We start from the raw sequence: 11,291 nt of genomic DNA on the forward strand, positions 1-11,291 counted from the left end.
TTGTCTGGTAATATGATTTGGTCTTGCAGGAAGATTACTCAAGTTTTTTGTCCTTAATATCTGCTCAGAAAATTATCCATCCATGGAATCATTTGTAAATGATTTAAACCATTTTTAAACGTTTATTAATAGTTTTCATTTGATTTGGAATTGCCACAAACGAAAACTAAATGATTGGAGTCCTAGATAAACCACACCCATTATAGTTTCGAGTCCCTCCATACTGAATTGGTCTGCGTTACTGGTAGTGTGAGGGTGAGATAAAACGGATCTCACCAATGACGCACCCTTCAAAGATATAGGAAGCCCGTGTAAAGGCCCCAAAACTGTCCCCGTCCGTGAAAGATGGTCATCCACTTCTTTAGCCCGCACACAAGTGCTCGCTCCACGAATATTTCCGTGAGGCAGTTGGTTAATTGCTGTGCGATGACCGCTCGCTTATAGAATGCGGTTGTAACTTGAACAGAAGACCAAAGTCCCAGACAAAGGTTCTCCAGGAGTATAGCGATGTCGACTGTCTCCGTGATTTCAAGTTCTAGTTGGGACAACAAGCCGCATTGTCGAGGAATGGCCATAACATTCAGTTGTTCTTTAGGAAGGGGTTTCAAGATCCATTCAGATGGTATGGAGTCCAGTTGAGCCTGTTTGCGATGATTACATCATAATTTCTCTTGCCAGTTATGTGGAAGGAGCGATGTGGTAAGAAATGATGGTGGTGGAGGCATTGCTGACAACTATGAGGGTTCGTTTGTACAAAAAATAATTTGCGCGTGCACACATGATTTCCCCGCGCGCACAGAAATTTGGTTGAAATTTGGTACACGAGTATATAAAACAACTGTATAAAATAATACAATACAGTAAACACTACCGAGTCCACTGTTTTCGAACTGCTGTGAATGGCCTGATTGGTCTCAGGCAAGCCGCGTCCGCCGTAACGGCGCCGTTGAGTGTGATGTGGCCGGAGGAGAAGGGCCGACGTGACAAGTAAAAATGTCACACCCCCATTGATTGATAATTGAGACTACAGATGATTTAAGGTGGGCTGACAAGCGGCGTAGCACAAACTGACTGAAAACACTGTACTGTAACATCGGTTGAATATTGAGCGTTCAACTTGAATACATGGTGACCAGTGACTATTGAAGCTGAATCAGTAAGAGTGACTTGAAATGACACTAGTATTTCAAGTATAAGGACTTATACTTACACTGATTGTTGCAAATAAGTAGCAATTGGACCTGAATGTGCTCATTTTCAGATCTGAAACTAGTCTGAAATGGGGCTCATGGAGATCTTATTTCATTCAAGAGGAATATTATTTTATTCTAAAGCATGAAATCATGGAGTTTATCATTGATGAGATATCATCTCAGAGTAAATGTAACTACAGGTCTATTAGCAAATCTGCAGCAACAGTGAAGTGCGCTGGCTTTGCGCGCCCAGGTAAGGTGGTGGTGAAGAAGAAGGAGCGTCACGAGGAGCGCGGAACGGGGAACGAGCTCCGGGCAGCGGTGATCGGCGATCGGCGACCGGCCGGCCGGTCCGAATCGGGACGAACTTCCGTGCCCAAAGAATGCCCACTATCGGGCCTCAATATGGTGGATAAGAATGGAGAGGCCCATCGCCTAGGGCGCCCAGGACCATCGAGATAAGAGAGTGAAACGCCCCGATGGGCTGCTCGCGTTTTAGATCCAAATCTGAGATCCCAGATCTCAAAAAGATGAGATTTTGCGATGAATCGGGCAGTAGAAATTAGTATAAATTAGCAGCATGTATGTACAGTACAGGAGAATCGAGGTTGGCCCCAGCCGAGTGGGGTACTGTGTCTATTTGTTGAAATTCGCTGTTGTGAACGTCTGTCGCGCTCTTGTATCGAACCCATCACTGTCCCGCGTTCAACTCTACCAACGGGTAGAACGCTTCGCTGCTTACATAATCGTCGTGCTCGTCGTCGCCTACGTCCCCCCCACCCAATCTACACCCCAACCCCTGTGAATCCGCCCTCTGAATTGCCACAATCATATATTTTGATTGGAACCCCGAACCCGCGCGCATACGGAATCGACTACGACGGCTGAGCTACAAAGCACTCTTGGACCAACTGGTTAGAGCGTGTGCGTGTTTGGTTTAGTGTTTTTGTGTTAGTTTTTGTTTGGTTTTTGGCTTCATAGCTCTTTTTCCCCGTCCCCACCGAATTCGCGCGTTTCAACAGTACTATTATTATTGCTCAATTTATCCCCAGAAACAATATTTTTTGCAGGATTCAGACTTAAAATTTCAGAGCCTGGAGACACACCAGGGTTTCGGACAAAAAAGGTGGCCCGAAGGAGGACTTTTTTGTGGGAAAACCAGTGCCAAATGTGGTCAACTGATTGCATTCAAATCAAGGCTGCGGATTTTCCTGCACGTGACTCGGAAATTACCTTATCTGGTAATTTCCCAGTCACGTGCAAAGAAATCAGGGCCCATGATTTACGTAAAGATCGGTCCCACTGATTTAGGCCTGTATCTCCCACAAAAAAGTCCTGCTTCGGGTCACCTTTTTTGCCCGAAACCCCGGTGTGAGAGTCGGTCCGAATACACCCGTTGACATGGGAAAATGTGACACGGCATGCACTGATGCGGTGGTGGTGACAATCACCGCCATTCTCAGAGGTGTATACAAACTAAAGTCAGTTTGTGAATAAGGTCAGCACTGAGCAGAGAAATATAGACATACTCAGTTCTTTCGCCGCCTTTGGAAGCCTAAACCTAGTAAACCAGTACACTTTCTTCTCTGAAGGAGGTCCTTTTGCTGAGCGCACCGAAAAGTCGGATCAATTTGGCCTAGCCGATGACGTGTCCTGACGTCGGGACGGTCAAAGTCCGACATAGCCGATGGCCGGGCACCGTCCATTGAAAATTGGGGGCAAGCTTGGAAACGGCACTTGGACCGCCAAAGTAGAGCCCTTTCGACGAGTTAATGGCCAGTTTGGGCTGGTTTTGCACTTGAAGGGCAAAATGGGACAAAAGATGATGTGCGCGCGGGGAAATCATGTGCGCGCGCGCAAATTATTTTTTGTACAAACGAACCCTCATAACAGCATCACACTCTTTCGTCTTGACCATCTCCACCACCGACGATACCGGCTTGCTCATACGCCCTCCTCGCATAAATATGGCTCTAAGAGCCACAAGTTTCTCAAGGCTGTCTGCGGAGAAGGTGGACGGAGACGTGAGGCGGGTTGGCGCTTGGTCGGGCCGATTTTGCCTTTCCTCTTGTTAACCACGCCCATGCCGTCTACAACGTGGGCCCCGCCCGCCAATGCACGCCTGTCTTCCGCGAGCACCACTGGGAATCTCATGTGCAAAGGAAGATGGTACCCGTGCCGAGGCGCGTCCTTCAAGAACCTTCATTCTCTGCTGTCGCTGGCCATCCCGTCCAGCGTTGGGCTACTTTTCAATAACTCCTTGCGGCTCTGGTTGGAAGGACGGTGGATGGGCACTTGTGGACTGGCTCCAGGGTGGGCAATGAAGAACGGGGACTTTGGTGGTGGAAATCGTGCGTGATTCTGCTCCTTTTTCCACCCCATCCATGCTTACGCGTATGCTAGCCAGATGCGTCTACTCAATTGCTACACATTCACATATTCCGACGCCTGGACTTTTCCCTATCATCCGAGCCCTGTTCTTCTCGAGTAACAGCTTTCCCGACCAATTGTCCTATCCTTCTATCATGCCCCGCCATTCCAGAAACACCAAGCGGCCCCGTTATATCCTCTTCCTCGTCCTACATGCTATGTACAGCTTCCGCATCTCGTTCGCTGCTGCGGGACCGAATCACGAGTACGAACCGACTTATGGTCATCACAGGAGAACGGCACCCGGCTCGTTTACCACCGACACTGTCGCTTTCTGTCTGCCGACACGAATACCACCAACTCGACCTTTTTCCATCTCCAAGCTTCTTATGCATCTCCAAACGATTTCCCCGACATTCACATGGCGACTCCATTATGTGGTCGCGGCGCGATTATATGTAGTCATTACAGACCTCACTTATTCCTTCCTCCTCTCCGCGACCATATCTCCGCATCCAGCGTTCCTCCAGCTCTCACACTCCTCCTCCAGCACAATAGAGGTCGCAAATGCATCAATCGACAATAACGGGGCCCAAAGTCGGCATTCTTGCCTTATCTCAAGCGTCATATTGCAAAAACAGCATATATCGCTTTCCGCGGGTGTTCTCCTTATAGGTCACTCGCAACGACTGGCCCGTACACAATACCATGCTCCTGCATTGCCCGCCCGGGCTCACAGGCGAAATTGGTAGCTCGTTCGAAAGGCCGTTCATGTTTTCCCCCTCCCCTGATACGATTGCACGACCCATCTGCTCATACTTCCGAGAGCACCTCCCCTTCTTGTCGAAGGGTACCCACCGCCTTGGACACAAGCAGTTCTCGATTCATTTGGCGCGCTGGAACTGCAGAATAGACCCAGATACAGAAAGTGTCGAGCGGTTCCTCGAATACGTCCTTGTCGGCTGCGGGTGCTGGAGCTCGAGTTTGAGAACACACTACCGAAGCTGCGAAGGCAGAGGGGGTTCCTCGGTGCTGCGTTTTGCCTATGACGGTATTTATCGTTGTAAAGTGGTTCCATCACCAAACTTCTGGTTTCGTGTCACAACACTGGGTGGTTTTTGTGCTCAGTGATCATCAAATAGACATAAAATGATTATTGTGTAAGGTTTCAGTCCAAAAAGGGAGTATTGTAAGGCTCTACTGTATATATTATATTCCAGTTAAACTCAGAAAAGGCAGGTTTTTTTTTTAAAAAAAATCACATAGTTTGTCTGATCTGCGCTGTAGGCCGAGGGACGGCTGCCGGACCGTGCCAGCCTCCCTCTTAGTATAGTACGGTCCGGGAAGACGCTGGCCGTGCTGCGGCGATTACGGTCGGCGACACCAATTGGGGTCATGGACTCGGTGTTCACGGCCAGATACGATACGGCGCCAAGAGCCGCCGCCCGCGACAGATGGTTAGTGATGTGACGTCCCCGCCCCGTCCCATGCAGCAACATGCAACGCAACGAAGTGAAGACCGGGAACGCCAGGCGGTCGCTGCTACTCACGAGACTTCCGAGCAACTCACGCCTCACTCGGGGCACAAGCAACGCGGCCATCAAGTCGGTACGGCCATACCGGAGCCGTGGTGAGGGTAAGTACGGTGACGGTCAGCGCCGGAACGTGCCATCCGTAGCCGTATTTACGGCCAATATTTGATGTCACAAATGTCACTTCATGTGATAGCCTGTCACCCTCTAAGCGGGAAGTTCGAGGCCTGGAGAATCCCTGGGCTGGCATGAGCTGCATCCGGAATCTGTTGTCCATGAACTGGCTGAGCGCCAGCCTCATCTGTCTTCACAGTAGGGCGATAGCGAGCCCATGCCTCCAGAAACGCTGCACCGATAGCGCGCGGGAGCTGTTTCCCGCTATACGCATTGCGAAGGGGTCCGCAGGCCAGCCTAGGTTGTGGAGGTAGACGACTTCGCGTAGGGGCATTCGTTGCGTCGTGATCCACTCCAAGTCTAGAGTGAGGGTTATTGATGACCACGCGGGCTCTTCTACGCGGTCCGTGGGGCTTGCGGAGCGCAAGTCACTGCGCGGCACTATGGCCAGTAGATGGTCGGGGTCGAAGCTCATTAGCTCTCTGTGTGAAGTCAGATATATTGGAAGGGTGATGCTCGTAGGTTCGCACCGCATCTTGGGCCTTTGCTCGGAATCCAATGTTTCAGTGTAGAGGTTCAGCTCAGGAGCGTGAGAAGGGCCGTTAGCAGATGGGTTTTCTATTCGCCGCGTCACTTCCTGAGTGGTGGTGCGCAACCCGTGCACGTGGCTGCACGCCTGCGTCACGGCCCCGCTCGCCAAAAAGGAGCGCGGATTCATACCGGTGATCCTATATGATTTGTTCCAGAATTTCATTGCTGGGGGCAGGGAGGGAAGCCAGCGTACTGGGCATAGCCATAGAGCTCTCGCGAATTTTGGTCCAGGAATATCGCAAACACTTCTATCCCGACGTCAAGCGCCCATGCTAGCATGTTCCGCAGCCGGGCAGCGCGGAGAGCGTCTGCAGGTTGCAGCATTCCACCCGGGACGGCGGGCTCGGACCCGTCACCGTCCGGGAAGCGCCATTTACCGGTGAGACGGCTCGCGTGGAGGTGTTCCTACAGTCATGCACATCGTTATGTGTCAGTGCCGCTGATATTGGAAAACTTACTATAGTCCATGTCGTGAAAATGAAGTATCGTGCTGCTTTGCTGGAGGCGTTGATGGACTGTTCTTGGGTTGGAGTGCCATTTGTTCTTGCGACGCCAGGCTGGTCGGATGCAGGGGACGAGGAGGCGAGCTGCGCTCCATGAGGAGGGTTGCTGGCTCCGACAGACATGGTGGTGAGTCACAGTGGAGGGAGGAAGAGACAAGCTAGTCCCATGGCAACCACAGCGTCCCAGTTTAGCGCGCATCATGCTCGGGAAGGACACAGTGACATGGTCAAAAGATGTGCGGGTGAATTTCCCTTGCGCTCCCGTGGTGTGTAATGTGCGCGGGATAGTCGTAATCCGTGTCTTGACGCGTCCTTGACACAGTGGTTATGCGTTTTCAAGTTTGGCGGCAGGAAGAGACCAAAGACAACGGAGTCGAACGGACGTTATCGCCCCCCCAGTCTCCCAGAGAGTCTTGTCTCCTATCGTTACAAATGGATGAGCCTGACGGGGCGACAGTGTTCGCATTAGAGTGCGCCAGCAGCTGTGAAGACAAAGAGATCGTCAGTTACCTTGACAAACGGAGACCTGCAGTCAACGCACCCTGGGCCCTCTATATCCATATATCGTTCCCCAACTCTCTTCCAGCACTCTACGCGCTCGTCCCGCTCGCCATAACAAAACTCGAAGGCAACTCGAAGGCTGTCCGGGTGATAGAAATGGCGCTTGCAATGCCAAGCAGTGAGCACACGCCAAAAGCAGAGCGCTCAGACTTCGAGTGAATGGACTTACGCGGGGCAACTAGTACGCTTCTCTTCTCGAGGAGCGAAGTACCGCCCCGCACAGCGGGACAGGGCGTCTGCGCAGGGAGGGCTAGCCAGCGGTGGCCAGTCGTCGTCGTTGTGCGGAGCCAAGATCGGCGCTATCACGTGTGACGTGGCGTCGGGCCGATCTCGCCTTCTCTGTTTCCTACCACGACCATCGACAATGCCCGCCGCGCCCTTAACGTCCGCCCTGCCCGTAATCGCGCAACCGCCGTTGCTGACGAGCCCCGCGACGATGAAGCTATGCGGAAGGAAGCTGGTTGGCCCAGGCCCGGGTTGTGGGGTGCGTTTTTCGAGAAGCTTCCTTCTCTGCTGTTGCTCACCTTTTCGTCCAGGGTTTGACTGCCACTGTAGTGTGCTCTTCAACGACCGACAACGGCCCCGGTAGGAGGAGCGATGGCCGCGCGCACGCACATGGGAGGAAGGATGGGAAATGCAGAGCTGAGATCTTGATTCTTGAGGAAGGACGGTGCGCGATGCTGCTTTTTCTTCTGCTTCTACCGGGGCTTACGCGTATCTTAGGGCCAGTGCACTCGCTGAACCAGTCATACTTCAACTGCATCTCCTTGACAAGACTTCCCTTCAAGACCTCCACGCGCTGCCTCAAGCAATGATGCCCCTGCGCCGTTTCGCTGCCTGCATACCTCCCTTCTGCTCTTGGTCGAGCCCTCCTTATCGCCATCTATATCTTCAAGCTTCGAAGCTCGCTCTACACCGGGTTCACGGATTGCTCTTCAGCCTGAAAGACTGGGCACCGTTTTACCAAGCTGCAAGCACGTCCATCCAAGACGGCACCATATATTGTACCTTATCCCATTCCCAATCGAATGCCGTCTCAAGGCGTGCTTCTCCCAATCAACCACCTTCTTCAAAAATCACCACCATCCGCCCATGTCGGCAATCACCCATTTCAGCCCCGCTTCTTTACCCTGCCCAACGCTCAAAATCATGGACGAGACCTTCCTCATGCCCGCTCCGTCTCGTTTCTTTGCAGTAGGGTTCCGACAACTTTCGAAAGCAAGCGCGACATTGGAGGCCGTTCTAGCCATACTCGATCTGTCCTAGATAAGTACTAGGACAGATCGAGTTGCCGATGGCTTGGCCGCAGCAGCGACATTCGTGAATCGTCAGTCTTGCGGGTAGCGGTCCCAGCATGCGAGCGTGAGATTTTTGAGAGCAGAAGTGGCTCACGTCGTAGCGGGGGACGGCCGTGCCCTGTGGCGCGGGTTATGGGCGGGCAAGTGGGCGGCGCGAGCGGGAGATGAAGGAGGCGGAGGAGGTTGATAAGCAGCACGTGCTCCGGGCCACACGCCCGATCGCGCCGGCCGTTCTCTCACGCTGCTTTAGACTCGACCACCATGGCTATCGCGTCGTCCCTGCGCAGTTTTGCCCCAACGAGCCCGCCCCTGCGCGCTTAGCAAGCTTGTCGGGTGCGGTCTGCCTCTCTCATCGGGTTTGCCACGGGCTCCAGCCTCGTCGTGGCTCACGCGCGTCGTTGTTGTTGCTGGCTGGGATACTGCGAGCGCGCGAGCTCCTTCTGTCTCGGGCATATGCTAACTGGGCCATGGTGACGGTCAGCCGGATAGCTCTTGTATCGCTGCCCCACTAACCGTTCCTCAATAGGTTCTTGTCATTGCCATACCGTTCTATATTAAGTTGTCGCTATCGAGGGCACTTGGCACTGCGCAGGTGAGCCTGAGTGCTATACTGCTGCCTCGTCGTTTATACTTACTGACCTTTGCTTGCTAGCACTACATGCACTGTCGTCATCTCCCTCTGCGCAACTTTAGTCTTTGCAGTGCCCGGTCCGCGAGCGAAGGGAAAACGCGTGAAGCACGGTTGCCTACGAGGAGCAGAGCGCCGCGAGAACGTGGTTATCCTTGGCCAACAACGCTCGAGCTCTCCTGTGCGGACTCCCACATCGCGCGTAATCCTCTATCTCGACTGGGTTGGAGCAGACTGGGAGCGATACTAGTAAGACTTTGGTAAGACTGCTCACGGGAGGCAAGCGGGATTAACCAGCGGGCTAGGCAGAGATGGGGCCGCAGCTGTGTGGGCCATCACGAGGTCAGTCTGTTTACCAAGAAGTATGGCACTAACCTTCGTCCTCGATAGTACGGCTCGCGGCTGGCGATTTAGGGTCAGGCGGTGCGGATTCGGCGATCTGAGGCCGTGGGTGGCGGCGATGGTGTTGCTGGGAAGGAATTCACTGTTGTCGAGCAGGTGAGTGCGCTAGTCGTCGCGCTCGACGCGAACTGAGGTGGGCATTCTCAGGCTGAGAGTGCGAGCGGGTGATGAGCTGGAACTGAGGATGAGAGGTAGTTTGGGTTCGGAGGCCCTATTAATATTCCAGGTAAGCTCACAGAACAAAACTCGTTGGCCACAAACTCACCTGCTCCAAAGCTTCAATTGCATGAAGCCGATCGTAGCCTCCAAACACGGAGAAGCTGCTTGTCGACTCGGACGACTCTCCCCATCCTCACTAGAAGGAGGAAACACGCGCAACAAGCCCATCGACGACAAATCTTTTGTTTGGATGGATCACAGGCGGACGGGTGGCGAATCCGCGCAGAGACAGTCTGCAAACAGGTGAGCGATATCAACGAGTAAAGATATACGCAGCTCACCATTTCCAAGCATTCTTGTTGGTTCGACGTTGGTCTCCCCGCCAGTGTCTGGTCCTCTTCGAAAAGAGCGACGAAATGTGCATCAACCCGAGATGAATTCGACCTGCTCGTCTGACACGCGAACGAAAGGCGGGCGGCCAACTGCAAGGATTCGATAATCCAAGTTCAAGGTTGCAGCATATTAGTCGGAAGTACTTAGTATGTGCGTTGCAGATTGCGCTCGCATGCGGGTCATCGCTCAGAATTTCGGGCTACGTCATTTCAAGTCAGAGGTGTGGGTAAAGGGCCAGCATATTCATGCTTTTGGTGAGTCACGGTGTCGAGTCTTGTTTCCCCCTTTCAGCGTTGACGATAGATAGACAGAATCGTCGCTTTCACTGTATTTCCCCTTCCCATTCCAATCAACTCTACAACGCTCCGCGAGGTGTCATGCATGTTCCGGGTAAGTATTGTGTTTTGTGTCTCCCCTCCCCTCCGTACTTAGCGGTACATGTACAGGACCATCGCTTTCACTGTCTCCTCGAATCTCGTCGTCCTATCCCAATCAACTCGCGCGATCCCCGCAACGGACTGGTCGTGTCAAGAGAGAACGCTAATAGTACACGCGTTCTTGTTCCCGGAAGCCCGCGCCGCGAAAGGAAAGACAATTGAAGCTGTGCGTGCGTGTCGCGCATCGAGGCGCACGTCTTCTGCTGTTCCATTGCGTGAGTCTGACCATGGCGCAGAACATCCTCGTCGCAATCAAGGGAGACGACCACAGCTTGAAGCGTGGTGGGCGTTGGAGTTGGTAGGGATACAGTAAGTAGCGAAGACGCGTATTGTATACAGAACTAGAGCAAGTACTGGTAAGTCGTAGGACTAAGGAAATAAATGAGCCAGTGCTACTCGAGAGAGGTTACTCGTATCGTATACGGAACGCAAAAGGAAAAATGGAGTAAAGTAAGTCCCAGTAATACATATAAGTACTAGTAAATGCACTCCTACTCGAGCGAGCGAGATATACCTGTCGTCGAAGGCCACAAGGGGAAGGGAACTGGAAATAGCAAACGGGATCGCGATTCCAAGGAGAGTCTTCGTAAAGAACCTCTTGTCGCCGCACAATGACGACAAAGGCTCAGAGCCCTGGAGCCCATTTCTTAAGGCTACTCCGCCCCTCCAGTGCTTTAAATTACACCCGCGACACCACCACTCTCCTCCGTACCAAGCCAAACACCACCCGCCCACACCATCCCCACCTCCGCCCCAAATCCACCTCCGCGCCGCTCGACGAAAACCGCGCCAACGACCGCCTTCCGCGGCGCATAGCCGCGCCACAGTAGATATATTGGAGGAGGTCGATGGGGGGCAGCACGAATCACAGCCTATAGAGCCATACGGCGCGCGCTCGTCGAGGTACATCGAGGGCGTTTGCGGCGACGGGCGGCACGTGACCTTGCCGTTTTGGGAAGGGTGGCCCGGAGGGGTGGTGGATCGAGCGCGGGCGCGGGGCAGAGTTGGGGCCGATGGCGTGGATGGGAAAACGGGAGTCGGGAGATGAGTGAGGATGGGCCGCGAAAGCAGGTTTTCGAGGAAAGGGAATTGCCCGCGTTGAGTTAAGGC

At 53.1% G+C, this 11,291-nt stretch overlaps 3 protein-coding genes across 3 annotated transcripts; 2 read left to right on the forward strand and 1 right to left on the reverse strand.

Annotated features, from left to right (window-relative positions):
* Window positions 1–3,276: 3,276 nt before the first annotated feature.
* On the forward strand, window positions 3,277–4,315 carry MIND_01148500 (uncharacterized protein; the record flags this gene model as incomplete). The annotated part of the gene is made up of 2 exons (XM_037368016.1): window positions 3,277–3,544; window positions 3,597–4,315. 2 exons carry the CDS (start codon window positions 3,277–3,279, stop codon window positions 4,313–4,315), a joined length of 987 nt encoding a protein of 328 aa, XP_037215848.1.
* Window positions 4,316–5,402: 1,087 nt separating this feature from the next.
* MIND_01148600 (uncharacterized protein) lies at window positions 5,403–6,426 on the reverse strand (the record flags this gene model as incomplete). The annotated part of the gene is made up of 4 exons (XM_037368017.1): window positions 5,403–5,691; window positions 5,740–5,937; window positions 5,994–6,205; window positions 6,259–6,426. 4 exons carry the CDS (start codon window positions 6,424–6,426, stop codon window positions 5,403–5,405), a joined length of 867 nt encoding a protein of 288 aa, XP_037215849.1.
* A 390-nt stretch (window positions 6,427–6,816) lies between these two features.
* Window positions 6,817–8,062, forward strand: MIND_01148700 (uncharacterized protein; the record flags this gene model as incomplete). Its single annotated transcript, XM_037368018.1, has 4 exons — window positions 6,817–6,972; window positions 7,034–7,348; window positions 7,401–7,534; window positions 7,588–8,062. The coding sequence occupies exons 1-4, from the start codon at window positions 6,961–6,963 to the stop codon at window positions 8,060–8,062; spliced, it is 936 nt and encodes a 311-aa protein (XP_037215850.1). The 5' UTR covers window positions 6,817–6,960.
* Between the last annotated feature and the right edge of the window lie 3,229 nt (window positions 8,063–11,291).

Source organism: Mycena indigotica (genome assembly GCF_014461135.1).
Source record: "Mycena indigotica strain 171206Taipei chromosome Unknown Mind.scaff0010, whole genome shotgun sequence".
In the NCBI taxonomy this organism is placed as follows: Eukaryota; Fungi; Basidiomycota; class Agaricomycetes; order Agaricales; family Mycenaceae; genus Mycena; species Mycena indigotica.